General features: G+C 43.8%; 1 protein-coding gene across 2 annotated transcripts in view; it reads right to left on the reverse strand.

Moving 5' to 3' along the window:
- Positions 1-929: 929 nt before the first annotated feature.
- FAM13A (family with sequence similarity 13 member A) overlaps positions 930-22,075 on the reverse strand; it is a 335,740-nt gene continuing 314,594 nt past the window's right edge. Inside the window, exons 20-25 of one of the 2 annotated variants that reach the window (XM_060147574.1) lie at positions 16,328-16,423; positions 14,640-14,723; positions 8,923-9,119; positions 8,224-8,325; positions 4,311-5,520; positions 1,360-1,487 (exon numbers count right to left, since the gene is read on the reverse strand). In XM_060147574.1, coding sequence (XP_060003557.1) covers positions 5,394-5,520; positions 8,224-8,325; positions 8,923-9,119; positions 14,640-14,723; positions 16,328-16,423 — 606 coding nt within the window. In that variant the 3' untranslated portion in view covers positions 1,360-1,487; positions 4,311-5,393. Of the gene's footprint in view, positions 1,488-4,310; positions 5,521-8,223; positions 8,326-8,922; positions 9,120-14,639; positions 14,724-16,327; positions 16,424-22,075 lie in introns of both variants that reach the window. The other variant, XM_060147573.1, reaches the window with a different exon arrangement.

Consider the following 22,075-nt stretch of genomic DNA (forward strand, 5'->3'; position numbering starts at 1 on the left):
GGGCTTCTCACTGCAGTGGCGCCTCCCGTTGTGGAGCACGGGCTCTAGGCGCGTGGGCCTCAGTAGTTGCAGGACGCAGGCTCAGTAGTTGCGGCTCGCGGGCTCAGTAGTTGTGGCTCGCGGCTCCAGATCGCAGGCTCAGTAGTTGTGGCGCACGGGCTTTGTTGCTCTGCAGCATGTGGGATCTCCCTGGACCAGGGCTCAGACCCATGTCCCCTGCATTGGTAGGCGGATTCTCAGCCATTGCGCCACCAGGGAAGCCTGAGCTTCAGTTCTGACAGAACGCCAGGCCCCTGTGCCGTCAGCAGTGCTGCGTCTTCATGCTCCGAAGTCAGACATCTTAGTTCAAATCCTGGTATCGGTACCGGGACAGGGTCCTTGCTCCAAGCCTTAATTTTTTTTTTTTTAATTTCATGTTTAGTATACTCTGAATGTGTACTTGAGTCACTTCAGTCAGGCGTCTGTAACGCATGCAGCTTAAAGAACACCTGTGGGCCTAACCTCCACTGACCACGAGCTACTCACCTCACACAACTGCAACGTGCCTTTTCTTCCATGTCACAGTTTTCTGGTGGCCTCATTAGCTTCAGAGTAGTGAGTGGTTCACATATTTGCCTGTGATGGCCTCCGAGACTTTGGAAATGTACTTAAACAGTTGTTTTTCTTAATGCCTTTCTTTCTGCACCCCTCCAGCCCCTTCCATTAATTGCTTCAAAGGCAGCGGAGCAGAGAGCACAAGCCTGTTTTCCTACTGACCATCACGGGCATGTCTAGCTTGTACCCAGTTTGCTTCAGCTTCCAGTGCCCTCCCTGGAGGGGAGGCTTCTGAGGAGCTCACGGGAGCAGCGTGATTCCCTACACAGGGAAAGGTCAGACCCCACAGAGGGTTCAGTCACACGTTCCTGACGCTGTCAAAAAATTCAGGACACTCACAATTAAAAATATTTTATTTATGTTCATACAAAATACAGCCATGTACAAAAATGTACATAACATTTTCATTCAGTTTACATTTTACAAAAGGAACAACCGTAATTTCAAATACTTTCTGCTTACATGTCATGTAAACATTGTTCTGGGCCCATGTTATTTACTAAAATTGCATCCACTCTCGGAGATTTTCATGATTGTGTAGGTGCTTTCAGATTGAGAGCTAGATCTGCCGAATCGATTTCTCAAGCCGCGCACGTGGCCACGACTGGCTGGATTCCAGACAAAATGAGATCCTCTAGAGACATACCTGCACTTTCATAGCAATACGATTGTTGTAGATGTATATGTAGATGTATAGATTTCATTTTAATACACATCTGTGTGTACCTGCAATTGACCTCAGCTTATCCACATACATCTGTTATGAAGGATCACGGTGGAAGAGTGTGGATGCCCCAAGGGCGCGATCTCTACTCTGGAAAGTGGCTGAGGCCACGGCGCAGCGGCTGACACGTAGATCACCATCTCTTGGAGCTTTGGCCGTGTCAGCTGCCCTGTGAAGAAGTATCAGTATGCACAAGTTCAGTACCTACGGACTCGAAAACACGGTTAGCCTATCTTTTGACAAAATGTACTCTTCAGTAGATTCTGAGGGTCACGTGGGGGAAAAAAATATAACGGAAGGGAATTAATCAAAGAAAAAGCAAGCACACTCCGGCTTCTGCTAAACCCGTGGCCTTCCGAGGAAACACTGCTTTAACGTTTTAGCCCAGTTTTGTCCCTCCCTATCGGTTTAACCAAGTGGATACTGCGAAAGAATACCACAGAGGTGCTGACCTGGGTGCAGAAACTACCACTCCCCACCTCGGGAGAAAACGCCCCCAGGATGCAGTGTGTCAGGAAGACCCGTCTTGAAAGCAAAACCAATTTAGACTACAACCAGATTTTCACAAGGCAGTTAAAAGAGATGATGGCGTTCAGCTATAAATATACCATCAAAGGTAGTGAGGTATACAGGCTTAAGAAATATACCCTTTAAGAAAGATGGCATCTTCACGATCAGATTAAGAATCTCTTAAAAAATTCATCAACAAACTTTAAATTTTGATTTTCCTTATAAATCTGTGATCAGTTCTGGATACACGGCTCAATTCTGTCTACTGAGAACTAGGCAGTCCCAGAAGGAACCAACTTAACTGGCACCATGGCTGCCCTTTGATTCTGATGATCAACTTAACAGTCACCTTATAAGGAACTCTAAGCACAAGGCACAACCCTGAGGCACTTGTCCTGGGCTAGAAACGACACACCTGGGAGCAGGCACACCCTATAACAGGCTCTTCTGCCACCACGCAAGTGTTGCATCAGGAGGAGGGAAAGCAGAAATCACACTGATGTTATATCTAGAGGCATTGCCGATGCCTGCCTTGCCAATGAATAATAACCTTTTGACTTCAAACCAGCAACGAAAGCCATCTACTTATTAGCTCACAATAAATTATAGCTAGCAATTAAAAAAAAATTGTTCTCCAGCCTGAAATGTGATGTGTTCTTTCATGGGACTTTTCCCTGAATCGGAGATCACTGAGATGGTGCAGACTTCCTTCTACCAGCAGCAAGACAAACTTCGGCTGTCCTGAAAAACTTCTCAGCGGGCCCTTATCCTAAACCTCGCACATTCCTGTCTAAAACGGAAAATACGAACTCAGCGCTTCAAAGATGAAATGCAGTAATGATAACATACTTAATATAAATATCTATTTCAAGGTTTGCTCCAGGCTAAACACAATAAAGAGCAAATGCTTGGGAAACGACAAGCCTCTGCTATCTCTGATTCTTACAATCACACGGCCAAGTTTATTCATGCTTTGCTTCTACTTATCATTGTTATTACATAACCCTTGACATTTATTTTGTTGGCATGTGCTCATAAACACACACACATTCCCCACAGAGCAAAGGAAAAACCACAGTCCGGAGTATTCTGTGTTAGGCCAATTAAGACACTGCCTCTAGGGCCTTGAGACTCTGGGCTGCAAAAAATGGTTGCTATGGAAACAAATTTACCTCCGCATTTCTGGCAGAGCCAGAACCTATGGACTAACCTGTCTTCAGATAGAATCTCCTGTAAACAGGGCTTCCCTCCCTTAATTTGGGCACCATTCTAGGAAGTATATTATTATAAATTACAAAGGAAAACATGACATTCCGTACACATTTTACTATAACTTGGTGTCTGCTTTCATTCAATCATACAAATTTGAATGGGGATTCCTGAATAAATCTTTTACTTAATTTACCTTTGGCAGAAACAAGAGATTTCAAAACATTTAGTAGCTTCTCATGTATATAGCTTTTTCTCTTTTAAAGTTCTATAGCATATTAGTATTTGCAAAACAATACTCTTAGACAGATGTGCTTTGAAAGTTAACTGGTGATGATGTGATTTACATTATAGCTTATGTAAGAGATTACTTAAAAAGGACGAACCAGACATGTATTTCTTTTAAAAAATACAATTTTTGGTCATGTGAATGATTCATGTTCAGATTTCAAAAATAGAAACGTCCTAAAGTGCATCATTTTATAATATAACTCTTTGAAATTATAGCAATCTGCAATGTAAACAGTAAGGCAAAGAATACCAAGCTATATCTCTATTGCAGGATTAGGTACCGTCTTTAAGTACATGGATTCAACCAGGGCACTTTCAACATATAGCTCATGCTTTTGGATGATTATTTTTAAGAGCAAATTTAAAGGTATTCTTTTTCCCCTACTCCTGACTTCAACGATTTTCAACCGACAGAGAGCTGCTACTTCACTTCAACAATGGAAAATGCTGCTACAAATCCAATCTGACCAGACAGTTTCTCAAGAACCCATTTTGGAAACTGACAACTGATCAGGAAGGAGTTTTATCCTTGTTATTATTATTAAAGAAAACAAAATGGTACCCTTTGCTGTCCCGTTCATCCCGCAACATTATCTTCAAAAGGCAGAGCCTGCTGAAACACCTTCTCTTGGCAACCAGCGGCTGGTGGGCAGACACCTGTGCTCAACCTCACAGAGCAGAAACGTGGGCCAGGGTGGGCAGGCGGAACCAGGACCCACTTTCCTCAGCGCAAACACAGAAAGTCAAAAAGTAACAACGAATCACAAGATAACACCGGCACACTGGAGAGATGAATGATCTGGTGTCTTCAATTCCCTGGTCCCTCCAAAATGTCTAATATAGACAGTTTTGTGACACCGTCTTTGAAAAAATTAGAATCATCATTGGCTATACACCATTATTTTTTTTCTCTTTATACATGATCTTGAAAATAGTGTGATTTCGATTCTGTCTTAGGCTGAGCTCTCAGGGCTATACTTACCCTTCAGGAGATTTTTAGTGCAGGTTTACTTAAAAAAAAAAGAAAAAAAATTAAAACTCTGGTAAGTCCTCAGGAGGCTCATTCTCTCTCACGATCCTCTACACTTAAGCTAAGAATTAAGCAAGACCCTTTTGTTCGGCTAGAGCCAAAACAAAACCAAGCCCCCAGTACGCTGCTGGCCTCGCCCAGTGTTTGACGTTACAATCTGCGGCTAATAAGTGCAGTCAACGTTCAGGAAAGGATTCTCCAGGCTCTTCACCGCTGCCTAACTTAAAAATCAGCACAAATATTAGCTACTTCTCTATCCCCTCTGTCCTCTGCAGATGGTCCAGCCCTAGTCAGGGATCACAGCTCTCTATCAGCTGAGGACGTCGTGAAGAAACACACGGTCAAATAGAGAACTGCACGGCCGTTCTGGGCAGACGCGGCTTCCATCCATCCACCTGAGAGCTAAAGGGGAAGCGATTCACACGAGTGGGGAAAGGCGCAGCTCTGTGGAAAGGTCACGAGGATGGTCGAGGCAGCAAATAGGGCTCCAATGCAGGTTCCCACTTGACTGGGTCCAAAGAGAGCCCGTGCTCTCTTGGGCTGGGCCCATGCTCTCTTGGGCACCTGCACTGGATGTGCACAGCAAGTTCGCTCTACAGAGTGAAGTCCTGAGCTTGTTTTTGTCACAGTCCGACAGAGAACAGGCTGCTTCTCAGTTATCCACAGAAGAACAGTGTGTATCCTCTGTAGATGAGTGTGTCTCAATGTAGTGATTCGTCGCTGCCAGTTGTCAGCGAAGCTTCCGCTACAGCATCTGTGTGTGTCTGTGAGCGCTCGGGTGCACAGAGATCTCGACTTTCCCTTACACAACTCCTACATGGGGGCAGGTGCGCTCCTTCCATCTAGGCGGTTTCCAAGGCAGGCAGTGGAAACTGGAGACGATCCCAGTGGCCCAGAGGCAGAAGAGCTACTCTCTTTGTAGGTCCAGCTCCAAGGCTGCCTTCCAGTTTCTGCAGAGCTGCTATCTGCCAGGGGAGGTGGGGGGCACATTCACCCTGCACCCCCAGCCCCCTTGGCTCGGGTAGGGCTGCCTCCTCACACGGACTTGGAATCAGTGTCTCTCTTGCTGATGAGCACCTCCAGGAGCCTCAGTTTGGCCTTGATGTGCTTGTATTCGTTGTATTCTTCAGCCATAGAGGTGCGGTCTTCCTTCTGGACGTTTCTGACGGAAACAAAGGGAAAAGGGGCTGGTGATCACGTGCTGTCTCTTCCAGAGGATACTGTTCCTCAGGTGAAGGACCATCACGTGGAAATGTGCAGTGGATCACCCCACAGAATCAGTGTTGCCAGGCATCACTTGGTATCAAGACTGGAGCTGGGTTTAGACAAGCAGTGAAAGACAGTGTCCCCAGAAGGCACCATGCAACTGAGCTTCAGAGTTAATCTGGCATCTTGAAGCATGATGGGAAAGACTACGAAATGTAGAAACTTTCTCTCTGCTGCTGCTACGTATGAATTCATACTACAAGTCTCCGTACACTGAAGTCCTTTACTTACACTTAATGCTTTCTCACTTCTATATACTTCACCTAATGAACCATTATATTTCTGATTAGTAATTGGTATACCCATAATTTACAGGGTTTAAAAAAATAGTTACTACTCCTACTTACTATAAAAATTAGTCTTGGAATTCAGCAACTGGATCACAGAATACTAATAAACCTTTATAGTCTACTGAGTCATTTTACATGTATACTTTTTATGTGCACAAGTATTATACTTGAGAGCTGATTATAGGGTGAGCACCACGCTAAGTACTCTGAATCCACGATCTAATACAACCCGCAGGAGAACCTGACGAAATGCCGCCGTTACCCGCATCCTCAACCGGTACTGCCCTGCTTCTCATCTCACTTGGAAACGCACATGTCAGACATTCAAATACCAGGCTTCCTTTACTTCTTATTCAAGAGCAAAAATGGGAAATGGGATAGCCTGGGGCTCATTTAATTTTGCTCAATGAACTAATTTTATTCCTGCTTTGCCTGCTCAAGGAAAGGACCCTGGATGCTCCCAGGAGACGGCAGGGAAGGGGGCATCTGACCCTGGCCCCAGACGTGCCTTTGAGGGTCTTCACTTGCCTCACGGACGAAGTGATGGAACCAGATTCTGTGAAATCTGAAGTCCCTGACAGTTCTAAACTTGTATAATGATTACTGATTCCCATCAATTGTATTTTCTTAAAACTCGTGAAGGTTACATAATTATAGGATATCTGTGTATAATGTGACTATAAACAAATGGGAAAAAAAATGAGCAGACAAACCAAAAATATGTTTGGGAAGAAGACTGGAATGAAACACATCAAAACATTAATCCTTCGGTTCGTCTTTGGGTATTATTATCATTTTGGGTATTATTTCTTTTATCTGTATTTTCTAAATATCCTACAGTTCATGGAGAAAGAAAAACAAATATTTAGGTATAAAAATTCATAAATCTTGGGCTTCCCTGGTGGCGCAGTGGTTGAGAGTCCGCCTGCCAATGCAGGGGACGCGGGTTCGTGCCCTGGTCCGGGTAGATCCCACGTGCCGCGGAGCGGCTGGGCCCGTGAGCCATGGCCGCTGAGGCTGCGTGTCCGGAGCCTGTGCTCCGCAACGGGAGAGGCCACAACAGTGAGAGGCCCGCGTACTGCAAAAAAAACCCCATATATCTTGAGAAAGTCATTATAGGACAGATCCATATCAGAGATCCCCCAAATAAATTTATACAATAATTGAAATAAACTGAAATATAGTACATTTTTAATGCCTAAGTTAATCTTTATGGTACTTTTATTTCCCAGTACTTTTGAGAAGTATAAAAGGAGACTTAAAGAGAAACTGTATTTACACCGTTTAAATAATTTAGATTAAAACATTTTAAAATGATAAAACTTAACTCCAATGTAAGAGATGGAGCTCTATTCCCTGCTCTAACCTGGTCTCATGCTGTGACTTGAGTCGGACATTCTGTGCATGGTCACTTGCTAACAGGGGAGACTATCCCTCAGCATAGCGCTCTATGATGATGATTACAGTATGTCTTAAAACTCACTGACAGGGGCTTCCCTGGTGGCATAGTGGTTAAGAATCTGCCTGCCAATGCAGGGGACATGGGTTTGAGCCCTGGTCCGGGAAGATCCCACATGCCGCGGAGCAGCTAAGCCCGTGCACCACAACTACTGAGCCTGCGCTCTAGAGCCCGCGAGCCACAACTACTGAAGCCCGTGCGCCTAGAGCCTGTGCTCCGCAACAAGAGAAGCCACTGCAATGAGAAGCCCTCACGCAGCAACGAAGAACCAACGCAGCCAAAAATAAATAAATAAAATTTATAAAAAAAATAAAAAGAATGTTAGGTGATAACATGTATTTAAAAAAAAAAAAAAACCTCACTGGTGAAAGGCACTCTATCAGTCAGGAGGGCTTCTTGTTTCTTGTGTATTTCTCATTTGACTTGACAACTCTGCTTTTAAAATGAGCCTACAAACCAGCAAGACCTAGAGTGCCCCTTTCCTTATTTCTCCTTCAAGTTTATTAAGATTAAAAAAACAAAAACAGAAATCTAAACCAGTGCTGCCCACTAGAAACAGCTTTAAGCTGCTCATTTTCGATTAGAATTTGATATGACAGGTGAGTTTTGTAAATGTTAGCTGAATCTGTTTCGGTCTTGGATATCATCCAAGGAGCACTTCTTCCTGAAGGGCCACACAAACCTCCCCATTTCCAGTAAGCCTCAAAGGGGCCCAGGGCACAAAACCAAGGGCCAGGTTACAGGAAAGCTGTAGGGTGGCTCCCACATGGGAGGCTTTGCACAGATGTGACACAGAAAAGAGAGGGCTGTGTGTGAGGTGGGGGAGGGGAAGGACAGCACACGCACTTACCTTCCATTTTGTCTGAAAAAATTGTCTTCAAAATCACGAAGTTTCTTTCGAACCCTTTTCTTTTCTTCTCTCATTTCCTGAAGGTGTTCCAAGAGTTCTGGTCTAAGAGGGGCAGAAGTATTTCAAGAAAATTGAGTTAAATCTGAATAGTTGTAAACGTAAGGAATGTGCAACTCGATAGGAGTTGTGGAGAAAGGGAAAAGCATATAAATGCAGGAACTGTGCGAGGAGCTGAGGGTCACCAGAAATGGATGTTTTCCATCCCCTGGAAGCCAAAGCACACGGACGATAGATACGGCTTCTGGGGCTCCTGCGAGGCTCCTGCTACTTATGAATTCCTCAGGCTTGTGAACTCCCATGGCGCTTTGTCATATTTTGCTTAGAAAGAAAGAGATGCCATCTGTGCTCGGTATGTATTAAATGGCGAGCTGTGGCGCACAGAACCACGCAATGCCATTACAGAGACCTTGCGATTGTTTAAGCGAGATCTCAGATGCTCCCTCAGATAACACGGGATGAAGCATATAGAACCACTGAGCCAGAAATTAAACAAACAAGCAAACCCTGTTTTATCCACACAGATGCACCCTAGGCAAGTCACTTACGTTTTGGCAGCCAATTTAAGTACAAAGGCTAAAATAATATTTCAGAAAATTATTTTCATCACAACATTCCAATACCACCACCAAAACAACATACATCGAAGCAGCATGGAGATTTGAAAGTCCGGTATCCTGGCTGCATTTTGATGGTATTTTATCATCCATCGGGGAAATAAAGCCGTCAGTGACATCTTCAAATTGGTCCAGAAAGCAACGTGCGCTGAAATCGGTCTTCAGGGTGACGGTGAACTCTGGCTTTGTGCTGCTTTCGTCTTCTGAACCCTCCTCTTCTTCCTGGAGATACACAGCAACCCCAATAAAAATTGGGTCACTTTTTCGGGCCCTCTTTCATTACAGGTATCACTTGACGATCACTTAATTATCCAGACCCCATATAGTTTCTTCTATATAGCTACAGTTAGCAACACACGTGTACATGATGGATATATTATTGAATATCTATATGTACACAGTAAATAAGACAAACACTAAACACAGCTACTCAATAGGGAAAGAAGCTGTAAAAAAAATTAGTATACAGCACAATTAACAGCTGTCAAGGCCGAGGGTAGGAAGGAACAATGATCACAATTTATACCCTAAATCAAAAGAAGCAAATGAATTTAAACACTCTCAGCTCTGTGACAATACCTAAAAAAAAAATCCACCACCAGAAATCAGTGCTTTAAAGATTCTATTAGTTATGTGTCTCAGAATTTTTTTAAGCTGTGAAGATTTTTCAGAAATTCAACAATATGGCCTTTCTATTTAAAAGTTGAGATTATGAAATATTTGTGGTTGCTTGACGCACAAAATTTTAGGGAGCTTTTGAGAAGATCAAAACGTTTATCTTTGCATGATCAGAATCATACAACTTATGTTTTTTCATAGAGGTTCCAAGGACCACAGCTGTATTTTTCAGCATTCGAGATTCTAAGAAAAGTGTGATATTCTCTGTCTTGACAAAAACGCAATTAGAAAAATGAGGTCAACTTAGTTTTCTAAGAGAATGTCTTAGTGCCAATTTAAAGCTATGTGATTCTAAAAAATGATATCAGAGGCTGAAAGAAAGACTTTAAAAAAAGTAATTTACTGCCAACATGTACAGTCAGACCAGAAAAGAATATCCTAATATCTTGAGAAATTAAAAAATTGGTTAGGCATTCAGCTACATGAACAAGAGCATTATAACATCAGTTGTTAGTTCAACCAAGTGGCTTCAGGGCCACTGCAGCCAATGGCTCTCAGGAGGCAGGAGGAACCCCTGCTCACAGGTAAAGTACAGGATTCAAACTGTCTGTGGTGGATTTTCTTACCATAAAGTGTGGTATGTTTATAATGGTGCCTCTGAAGAGAAATAATGTGAATAAAGAAACAAATAGGCAAAACAAAAGGACTAGTACATAACTACAATGAAACTACTGTTACAAAGGCATGAAGGTAAAGCTGGCAAAAAACTAGGTGACCTTTCCAGATTCTTTTTGCTGGGACGTCAGATCTTCAATCTCTTTTCTTGATCCATGGAAGTAAAAGCTTCATTATTAATTTTTAAAAAATTAAAACCACTTTTAAATTCACAGAGGAAAAGTGGCTTTTAAATCAATAGTTTAAAAGTTTCTCTTTTTTTATAAGATGAAGTGGCAAGTCCCATCTACATCATTTACATAAGAATTGAGAGAATGCGTGTTGAGTACCTGAGCAGGTACACCGGGCACACAGGCAGAGCTACTCAGCCTCTGCCCACCTCCCCTTCCTGGATGAGGAGACCAGGTGGGACCACCTGACTATAAACTCCATGGAAGAGGGATGGATTTGGGCCTCTCTGTTCACTGCTGTTCCCGGAGCTCAGCCAATGCCTGCCTATATTAGGTGTTCGATAAATATCTTAGTCCAGTAATTCAGCTTTAAAAGAGAAATACAAATGACTCTTAAGAGGTTATTAAAGCCCGAGATAGAAAGCAATGAAGTTAGGGGTCTAAGCCTTAACAATTATATCCCAAGGTCCTGAGAGAACTTCAGAACGGGAAACTGTGTCTTGCACATCCTGAGAACTCAGTGTTTTTGAAGACGAAGCTACACAAAGCTATTCTCAGTAAGCTGTGAAAAACATAGGGAAAAAGAAACAGCAAAACAGATCTTCAAATTGTAAGACCATCAGGTTGTTGTGGATACTGAGTGGCTTCTAGAAGGAACCGGTGTCCAGATAACATATGAGCAACTGAAAAGGAATCATGGATCAACGGTGACCAGCACTGGCTTCTTGCACACAAATCAGAAGAACTAACCATTTTCTTCTTTTGTGAGAGGATTGGCATCATATCTGGATTTCAGTAAGGAATGAGGCAGGCTGATTTGTGTGAACATTTATGCAGAGTGCGGCTGCAGTGCTGAGGTGAGTCCGCAGGGAGGCCTCTAGCAGGCTCTCTACCTGACCCATCCTTACTCAATATCTAGCAGTCACTTGGATATTCACACAATGCGTAGCTGACACAGTGGGGAGGGATATCTGGGTGTGCTGGAATGTAAAGGCTAGATTTCATAAGGCTAGCACAGAAGTATGAAAAGTAACAAGCGGGAAAAATTCAAGGTCCTATCATTAGATTAGAAAAAAAAAAGTGGACGCAGACACTAAGCAATTCTTGGAAAAGGAAGCTGGGGGCTGCATAAATCAACAGTGAGGCAGGGCGACAAGCCGTGGCTCTCAGCTGGGGGCAGGTCGGCCCCCTAGGGCACCTTTGGCAACGTCTGAAGGCATTTTTGGTCGTCACACTGGGGAGGGATGGTCGTACTGCACTACTCGCACCCCGTGGGTGGAGGCCAGTCCTCCACAGCAAAGAGTTACCTGGCCCAAATGTCTGCAGTGCTGAGGTGGACACATCCTGCCTTAGACAGACTAAGAGGAACTTACAGCACACTGACAGTCACGTGGGCACAGACTTCGAGAACTGAAGGGCCTCGGCCACCTAGAGCAAGGTCATGACTAGTCCTCGGTCCACTGTTGGGCTGGTTAAACCACATCTAGAATCACGTTCAGTTCTGGGTATCAGTTTTTTAGAGGGATATAGAGAGACTGGTGTAGAGCGCAGAGCCACTGCACTGCTGGACAGTCCGGAGCCCAAATCACATGAGAAAAGAGTAAGAGGAACCTGGGGAAAAAATGTTCACAGGGTGTGGGTGGCAGTGGGCAGGGCAGGTGACTGTAAATACGCCAAGTGCTCTCAAGGAGAAAGCAGTATGCGCAGTCCATGCTGCTCCAGAGGCAAAACTAGGCCTGTAAGTAGAAAGTCATACAACCGTAACTGTGAATACTATAAGCTAATTATTTCATTAATTATATTTTATAGTTATTAAACTTATACATTCTAAAATTATATAATTACTATATTGTTTTAGATAATTTTTCAAATGATAAGCTACAAAACTAATAACATAAAGTTTTAGCTCTTGTAGATGCTTAGCCCGTGTAACGAGCGACCTTACTCTCTTCATTGCTGTAGACATCTCAAGTTTGAGGGTGGAATAACTTCTTAGGGACGGTGTCTCTATTTTGTCAGAGAAGTTTTAGAGGAAACTCTTATGTTGGATCAGAGAACGGACTAGATGATCTGTAGGATTCGGGGGGCTGGAAGTTCTAGGGCTTCAGAACTTGAGCTGGCTCTCTTTCACACACAGCTGGTGTCTTCCCATAAGCATTAAAAATCGGGGATGGTTTTCAAAGAAACCATTTAGATACAATCTGCACACACACCAAATTCTAAATTCTAACCGAATTTCTGAGAATTAGTACAGTCCAAATACATGCTGATAAAGCTGGCCAACTGGGACAAAATGAACTGAAAGACAACACCATTTGTGAGAGCAATGTAATAATTGCAAAATTATCTGAAATTCTGACCATCGTGAGGGCCAGTGGCCAAAACATAATTGTGAAAAAAATAAACTAAGCTAAAGGATAAGATTTGGAGGAACACTTTTAAAAAGAGCATCCTTCCTGTGTCTTCCATTCGTTTCATGAGGCAATTATCAAGTGTCATATTTCGGATGTGTTTAAGAACACATTTTTATCTAGGAATAGTTTCAGCGCACGCTTCTAAGAGAAATATGCTAATTTTCATGCACACACTTGCCCAGATTTCTTCAATTACGGTGTTTTAATTCTTGTGTGAAATTACCAGCTAGATAAAATTTGTCTTCTTTCATCAACATCGAGTCTTATTGTAAGAAAGTAGCTCTAATTTTGAAGATACAATGTAGCATATTTGCCTACATTTCACATCTACAGCATGTTTACAAAACAAGTTCTGTTTAAACAATATGAATAGTGAGCACGATCACTGCCTAACACCTTAACGTGAGGTCTATTAAGTAGTTAAGACCCTTGGGAGGTAAGAAAAGGAAGAGGGTGAAGAGAAGAGACGGCTTTGTAGCTTCCGGTTCCTTACCTCAGTTACAGTGGAGGCAATCAGGCAAGAAAATGGAGCGGTTCTCAACTGGTGTCCCTCCGTGGGAACGAGGCCCCCATATTTTGAAATAATCGTTCCTAACTACAGTAAATAAACGACACCCCAGGCTTGGGGCTGCCACAGGAATATGACAGGTGAAACTCTCAACACTCACTTCCACGTGGGGCTTTACTCCCGCTTCTGACTTAGCTGCTAAATGACAATCATCAATTTTTTAAAAAGACTGACTTTGACTTTTCATTGCTAGAGCCCTGTACGAGGCAGTCAGTGTGTTCAGTTGTCCAGAAATAAAAACATGAAAGAGGCTGATCCTCGTCTAGGCCAGTTAGGTCCCTACAGATCTATGGGCACAGATGGTTCCTCCCATTTCAGCAGAAGTAGCCACCGAGGACAAGGATTATCTGTACAAAATCCATGATTACTCCTGGTGGAAAAAACCAGAGCGCACGTTCTAGTGACTGCTGGTCACAGCGCTACATTCACAGATCACGAACAGATTATAAAATTAGCACCAAGGACTAACTGTGCCGGGGGAAGGTGAGAGGAAAGGAGAGTGGATGAAACTGCACCCACGTATCTGTCAAAGACAACTAAGATACTTGTCTATAAAATGATAAGTTTTTGTGTGTGCTACGTACACTGCCTTCGTTAATTTTGGTTTCGCTTATAAACTTAGTAAATGAGATTTTTTTTTAAAGTTACCCAATGAGTTAATTTAACAAAATTGTGGAGTACAGAAAATCCATTCCTCAAATAGGGGGAAAGAAACAAAACAAAAAACATTTTGAAAACAAAACAAAAATCCCTGCAAGCGAAGTAAAAACCAACCAAACAACAACAAACAAAACAAAAAAACAAAACACAACAGTGAGGGAGTGAAATGAAACTAAGGAGATCAGCCGGTCTATGACAAATAAAAGAGGACTGCTTAAAGTTGGTTAGAAGCAGCTACTGATTTTTTTTCTAAATTTATTTAGTTCTATGTTATTTACTTATTTTTAACATCTTTACTGGAGTATAACTGCTTTATAATGGGGTGCTAGTTTCTGCTGTATAACAAGTGAATCCGCTATACGTGTACCTATCTCCCCATATCTCTTCCCTCTTGCGTCTCCCTCCCTCCCTCCCTCCCTGTCCCACCCCTCTAGGGGGTCACAAAGCACCGAGCTGATCTCCCTGTGCTATGCGGCTGCTACTGATTTTTAGGGACAGCTGCAGGAAGCCATCGCCCAAGGGCCCGATCACAGCGGCTTTCCATCCACAGGAGGGAGGGAGGGAGAGAGGGAGAGAGGGAAGGAGGGAGAGGCACTGCTGCGGAGGTAGCAAGCGGTTAGCAGCTGGGGGTCTTCACCTTTATCTCCTTGAAGAAGGAAGCAGTTTCGCCCTCGATAATTGGCTGCAGCAAAGGGCTTCTCCGCTTGCTGGAAGGGGAACCCTGCGACAGGCGTTAATAGGCAGGTTACACGGAGAACTTCTTTCCCCATCCCCTTCTGACTCGCAAGTATTTACTTCTGCCTTTTAACTACAGACTCGAACCCCTCCCCGCCAAGAAGTCCCAGGAAAACCAGACACAACTGAAGCTCTTGTCCAAGTTGCTGCTTCCCTTCGGAGCTCTCCCCGACCCCCACCCACAGAGGCCACACGAAAGCAAGGACGGCACACGAGTATGTTAACCACACACACAGAAAAAACCTGAGGGGCACCTGCCTCCCGCCTTTCCTCCTAGTCACCATAACTTCCAGAACAACTAACGATAACGTAAGCTCATCAGGTGACGCAAAGGTTATCAACAGAGGCTATACGGTCACCCCACTGAGGGACACTAAGGACCCCTGACTGGGGAATAAAAAGGACTTCTTAGATTTAATCCTTTTGTTGGTCAGAACAACTAACGATAAACGTAAGCTCATCGGGTGATGCAAAGGTTATCAACAGAGGCTATACAGTCACCCCACTGAGAGACACTAAGGACCCCTGACTGGGGAATAAAAAGGACTTCTTAGATTTAATCCTTTTGTTGGTTAGGTTACTGACTTATTCTGTAGAAAACGTCTAGAAAGGTAGCTTTCTTCAAACACACCTGCCTGAGGTCTCTGGACCCTGCCCCATTAAATATGAACAAACATACTGTTAAAAGACATAGAAAGACTGCATCTTGGGCCTAGAAATAAACAAGGAGATTTAAAGGAGGAATAGAAGAGCAGCAGCTGAGAAGAACACGCATTTCACCAACAACATAAAAGCGAGGCCACGCCTGCTTACTACAAAGCCTACAGGCCAGCAGAGGAACCCTCAGGATCCCCGAGGTGGGCGCTAAAACAGAGGCAAAGGGTCCCCACGAGATGGACAGGGCAGAAACACTGCCCTCACAGCAGGGCTGGGATCGGGGGTGGTGGTGGGGGGCAGGCTGGCCAGGGCCCGAAAGGGTTTCCTCGAGCTGAGGGCCAGTCGCTGTTCCCTACTCCTGACAAAGTCCCAATTCAGAGGCCCAAAGCAGTGAAGTCCAAGGGCGGTGGCCACTGAGCGCAGTTCACAGTTGTTAGCTGCCCTCCCTTTTCTTCCACCTCACACTTTCCTACATCCTCCAAAAAGAGGAGGGTCCCTCTCCTGAGTGCCTTAGAAGCTCTCTCCCAGCAGGGCTGATCCAGCTCTTGGAGGTGGAGAGAAGACTATTAACAGAGGCCGCTAAGACTGTAGCGGGGCCCTGGCGAGGGCACAGCCCCGTCCTCTCGGTGCTCCGTCTCTGAGGAAAGCGTGGGAAAGCTGGCCCAGCACGTGTCAGATGGAGGTACACGGCCAAGGCATATCCCCAAGGGGGAAAACAAATTTCTGTCAGCCTCAGATTTGCTCATTTTTGGCAAACGTAGCCTCAGAAGTCTTTGGTAAATTATTCATCCCTCGAGCTTAGGGGCCATGGATATTAATGGCAGGTTCAACTATGAGAGACTATTCTTTCATGAGAAGGCAAGTTGGGGCCCAAGTAATATAGCCAGGGCCCACTGAGCCATGTAATTGACAACCGGGCCGCGGTGTACTCACAATGATGGGGACAGTGCTGGCTCGCGACAGGATCTGTTTGACCAGGCGGTACCTGTCGTACAACGGCTTCATAATCTGCCGCTCATTCTTGCTCACCTGAAATGCAAGAACAGAAGAGCTGAAAAGCCTGCTCCTGGTGGCCAGGCTGGCCAAGCACGCTCTGGGCCTAGAGAAAGTACAGGTGATGCAACTGAAGACTCGCCAGTCTTGCAAAATTTACTAAACTGATAACATGAATCAGTGAATATTTAAAATATCTACTTCAGCTGCAGATCATTGGAAATCACTCCCTCAGCAGTACTGCTGTTCTTCAATCAAAACTAGGATCACTATTAATTATTAGTTCCCTATGTAAAACTCTTGAAGGTTGAGAGTTCCCAGATGATTCACTATTTTCTAGGTCCAGGGAAGAAGAAAGCATGTGTTTCTATTATACTACTTACCATGCAGGTCTGTAATCATTAAAAAAAGATATGTCTTTCTTGGGCTTCCCTGGTGGCGCAGTGGTTGAGAGTCCGCCTGCCGATGCAGGGGACACGGGTTCGTGCCCCGGTCCGGGAAGATCCCACATGCCGCGGAGCGGCTGGGCCCGTGAGCCATGGCCGCTGAGCCTGCGCGGCCGGAGCCTGTGCTCCGCAACGGGAGAGGCCACAACGGTGAGAGGCCCGCATACCACAAAAAAACGAAAACCGAAAAACAAAATGTCTTTCTTCCCCCTGGAATTGTTGTGTTTTTAGGGACAAATTCTGGCAAACAGTAGGTATTCAAGGCACATATGCCCATAGAATACATGGATTGATCCATCTCTGTGGCCCTAAAATCTGACACAGGGCTCAAAAATGTTTACAGGACTGACTGTACAGGCAGTGGGGAGAAATCAAGCTCAAACACCTGGCATAGTATTTGAAGCCCTTCATTACGGGCTGCTTCTCATCATCATTCTCATAACTCAAGCTCCAGAGAGAAACTAGTTTGTGTCACACCTCCTTGTCTAGTTCCCTCTGTCCTGGAATGGCCTCCTCACTGCTCTTTGGTTTAGCAAATTCCAGATCAAGAGCCAGCCTCTCCGGGAGACCTGCTCATCCTCCCCTGCGTGTCACCTACCACAACCTGTGTGTGCCTTGTAATTCACATATGCTTTGCTATAGACAGAACGTTCGTGTCCACTCACTCCCCCGTCCCCACTCCAAATGCATATGTTGAAAAGGAATCCCCGATGTGACGGTATTTGGAAGTGGGGCCTTTGGGAGGCGATTAGTTCATGAGGATGGAGCCCTCATGAATGGGATTAGTGCCCTTATAAAAGAGACCCCAGAGAGATCCCTCACTCCTCCTGCCATGAGAGGACAGTGAAAAGATAGCTGTCTATGAACTGGGAAGTTGGCCCTCACTAAACACCAGCACCTTAATCCTGGACTTCCAGCCTCCAGGACTGTAAATTTCTATCTTTTATAAGCCATCCAGTCTATGGTATTACAGCAGTCCTAATGGCTGATATATTTTAATACTCTATAGTAATTACTTGTTGACACGTCTGTCTTCTCTTTAGACTATAAGCCCCTTGACACCAGGAGTCTGTGTTTTTGTACCCCTGGTAACTATTTCAGTGCCTGACATGATAAAAGTATTCCATAAATATCTGTAAAATGAGTGAATATTTCAAATATAAATAGGTATGCCAAATTCATAAATATGCATTTGTTTACTTAAATGGAGTAAGAGATGAAGTATCTTTGTTTCAAGTTTGCTGTTGGCCTTCTGCATTTTATTTCTACTGTACACATAAGGCAAGGGTTACAGAGGTAAGGAAGGGCAAACAGTATTCGCTTTGACCATTTCTCTTATGGGCCTTTTGGGCCTTCAGCTTTGAAGACAGGTCTACATTATGCAGGAATTGATTATCCTTTGTTGCCTTTTTTATTTGCCTTTCCCAAAGTGATCAACAGTAAGTGACCTTTGGATAAACTTGTTAGAATACTGCCATTATGCAAAGACATCTTGAGGATTTATCTTCTGTCATCAGCAATAACAATAATCACTTCTTTCTATCTCTTCCTGTTACCAAAATATCAAGAGGTGGCATTTTCTTGCTTTTACTATCTACCATAGAGGAAGGAGTTTTAAATTTGGTATTTCATAAAAGATGAGTGTCAGAACTGGAAGGGAACACAGGAATTATTTCATACAAAAAAAAGAGTGAGGCTAGAACCACAGGCCTCACCACTACATACCTACCACAATGGCTGACCTGAAAGACCGTGTCAAGTGTCGGAAAGAATGCTGAGAAACTGGAATTCTCTCTCAGTGCTGGCAAGGGTGGAACACTTTGGAAAACTATTTGGCAGTATCTCCTAAAGCTAAACATATGACTCATCAATTCCGCTCTTAAGTACACAGCAAACAAGTGTGGTCTTAAGTTCAACAAAAGACATTCATAAGAATGTTCATAACAGCACTATTTATAAGAACCTCAAACTGGAAACCATCCATATGCCCAAGAGTAGAACAAGTAAGTTCCAAAACGGAATACTACACAGCCATGAACATGAATGGACACAACAATATGCAACATCATGGATTAACCTCACAAAAATAAAGCCAAGGAGAACAAGCCAGACACCTGAGAATACATACTGTAAAGTTCTAATTATACAAAGTTCAAAAATAAGCAAATCAACTGTATCACGTTAGAAGTCAAGAGAATGGCTCTTGTGGGTGGGGCGGAAGGTCATGGTATTGACTGGAAGGGGCCATGAGAAGGGCTTCCAGAGGGCAGGCCACCTTTTATTTCTTGATCAGGATGTTGGTTACGTGGATCTGTCTACTTTGTGAAAACTCATCAACATATATATTTATAATTCAGGCTCTTTTCTGTATTCATGTTATACTTCAACAGAAGCTCAACAGTAGGCACAAATAAGTGTGAGGAATAGAAATAAATGACTTGTACAACCTCACATGTAAAACGACAAAATTTAGTACTGGAACACATGAAATGATTTTGTTTTACTACAAGATGTCTTCATTAAATGTATTGCAGATGAGATTAAGGCACAGCCTCATTTTCAACCCATGACAAATATTATGTAAGATGTAAGATTATGTAAGATAAAAGACCACGTCTTTTGGCCACAGATGTTTAGTGACCAAAAGACGTGCGAAAAGTAAGAGTAATAAGTAGCCAACATTTCCCCATTGCGGACTAGCATCCTATTACTACATCTGACCGTAGAACAAAATGGGTTTGAACTACACGGGTTCACTCACACGCGGACTTTATTTCAACAGTAAATACTACATTACTACACCGTCTACTACATGGTTGCCTCCACGGATTCGGAGCCTCAGATATGGTGGAACCATGGATACAGAGGGCCGGCTCTAAGTTATACTCAGACTTTCGACTATGCGGAGGGTTGAACAATGCCTAACTCCCGAATTATTCAAGGGTCAACTGTAGAAACATCTTTGGATTATAAAAGGAGACTTTGGATTTTGGAAGGAGACTTAATGCTAAAATCAGCCAGACGTGGCAAATGTGACGGAATCAATGTCCTTTCTAACTCTTTGTTCGAAAACCTAATTTTCTAGTTAGAGTAGATGAAGACGATAAGCTGGCTTACATGTGGCTTGTAACGCTGCTAGTTAGATTTTCTATGAATTGCTCATTTTAACAATGAATGACCCTCAGAACTAATCACCCATGAGAGATCTGATGAGATCCAGTGTTTGACTCTGGAGAGTCACAACTCATCATGATTTGACCGAAGTTAATGCTGGCACGTGATGGAAGTATCTAAACACCAAAAATATCCATGATCTTTAGGTCTGAGGTGATGGAAAGAATACTACTTGACGTACACCAGGATTATTTCCATGATAAATGGCTGAAGCCAAAGGCCTGGAGATACCAAAGGCCAACACGACTTTCACCCTTCGTAAAGCCACGTCTTATGTAATTGCCACTGCTGGACTTGTGAGCAGAGCCAAAATCGAACCCAGAGTTAGAAAAACAAAGCAGCTCCTTGGTTAAACCGTTAAAAAAAGGGCCGCTGATATTAAGTCGACCAGGGGCAAACTGTTCGGAAGTTTGCCATCTCTTATTCTCGAGTCATCAGCTGCTCAGGGACTCCACTCCTAACCAAGAATAGCCGTTTGAATGAGCCAGTGAGGTTGAGTCTCGGTTTCTTGACTGGTAAACTGCAGAATTCAAATTAGAAAATCGTTATGATCCATAATTGCTTAAAAATGACTTTAGGCCAAGCTTATAGTATATTGTCTTTTCAACATACTTTCCCTCCTTTTTTTTTTTTTTTTTTTTGTGGTACACGGTCTTCTCCCTGTTGTGGCCTCTCCCGTTGCGGAGCACAGGCTCCGGACGCGCAGGCTCAGCGGCCATGGCTCACGGGCCCAGCCACTCCGCGGAATGTGGGATCTTCCCGGACCGGGGCACGAACCCATGTCCCCTGCATCAGCAGGCGGACTCTCAACCACTGTGCCACCAGGGAAGCCCCTCCCTCTTCTTGCTTCAAGCCTTTATTTAAATTTTCATTTAAGTGGCAGCTCTGAGTGGCTTTCAACGTGCGGAAATAGGGTTAAGCCTAAGATACACGTTTACACCCAAATCAAGACAGCATGAACATCTAGCTATGAAGATCTCATGGGTGAAGGCAGCACCTTCCACTCAACCTTTGCTTTTGATGGAACGAAATCTCCATCCACTGGTCTCTTACTATCCTATTTGGTTTGCTCTATAAGTCTCAGAAAAATATATCAAATCTCCTTAGTAAAACAAAAAATGGTCTGAATCTGTGAGTGGAGGGGTGTCTCTGAGTCACAAAACCGCTAGTGGGAGAAGACAGATGAGATGCATTCTTATAACGGCCGCATTCTTGGCCCGTTGATTCGGAAAACGGTGACCCTCTCTTCTTTACTATCAGGTGACAATGCTAGGCTGACTGGGCAAAGATCAGATCAAATAATCCCAAACAGCAGATAAACAAATGACAGTATTTTTATGTTGGCTTTAGAATTTGCATTTAAATTTGAACATGGTGCGTTTAGGGTCCTGTTAGTCCCCCGGTTTTTTAAACAAAAGATTAAAATATATCAGTGAGAACCCAGAAGCTGTGAGCAAGCCACCCAGTCTCTCCCCTCCACCATCATCGGGCTCCGTAAACAAGGTAACACAGGGAGCTGCAGCTGTCTGTCGGACTTCTGTGACCTGGCCTTCTGATGAGACCCTCAAATGTTGAAAAGGACACACTTCAATAATAATTCATAGGGAATTATGTGCCAGTGTGTAGATGAGCGTGTTTTTGTTTTCCTTACATGTGTCGGTCTGTCTGGAGGGTGTCCCGTTAGAGCAAACAGCCTCGTCAAAACATGTACAGAAGCAGCACACGTGGCCTGTGATTTTGACTGTTAGTGTCCTTTTATATCACAATCTGTAGACTCAGCAAAAAACCATCAGGCTCTAAGCATCTGCTTTTCTAAAACACTCGGGGTTTGGAATCCCTGCCCTCACAGATCTGAGAGTCTAGTGCATTATTCTCGAAGTTTCTTCATCTAAAAGAGCATATTTCGGATGAAAAGACTCTCTCCATTACAAAGCTATGGCTGAGACTGGAAAAGAGATCTGCCTTTTGGCGGTATAAAAATCCATCTGTGAACATAAACTTCATGCTGCCTCACACCTGCTCTTAAGAACGTGTCTTGCTGGGTTCTTGACAACATTCTTAACAGAAG

This window comes from Lagenorhynchus albirostris, chromosome 4 (assembly GCF_949774975.1).
Source record: "Lagenorhynchus albirostris chromosome 4, mLagAlb1.1, whole genome shotgun sequence".
Lineage (NCBI taxonomy): Eukaryota > Metazoa > Chordata > Mammalia > Artiodactyla > Delphinidae > Lagenorhynchus > Lagenorhynchus albirostris.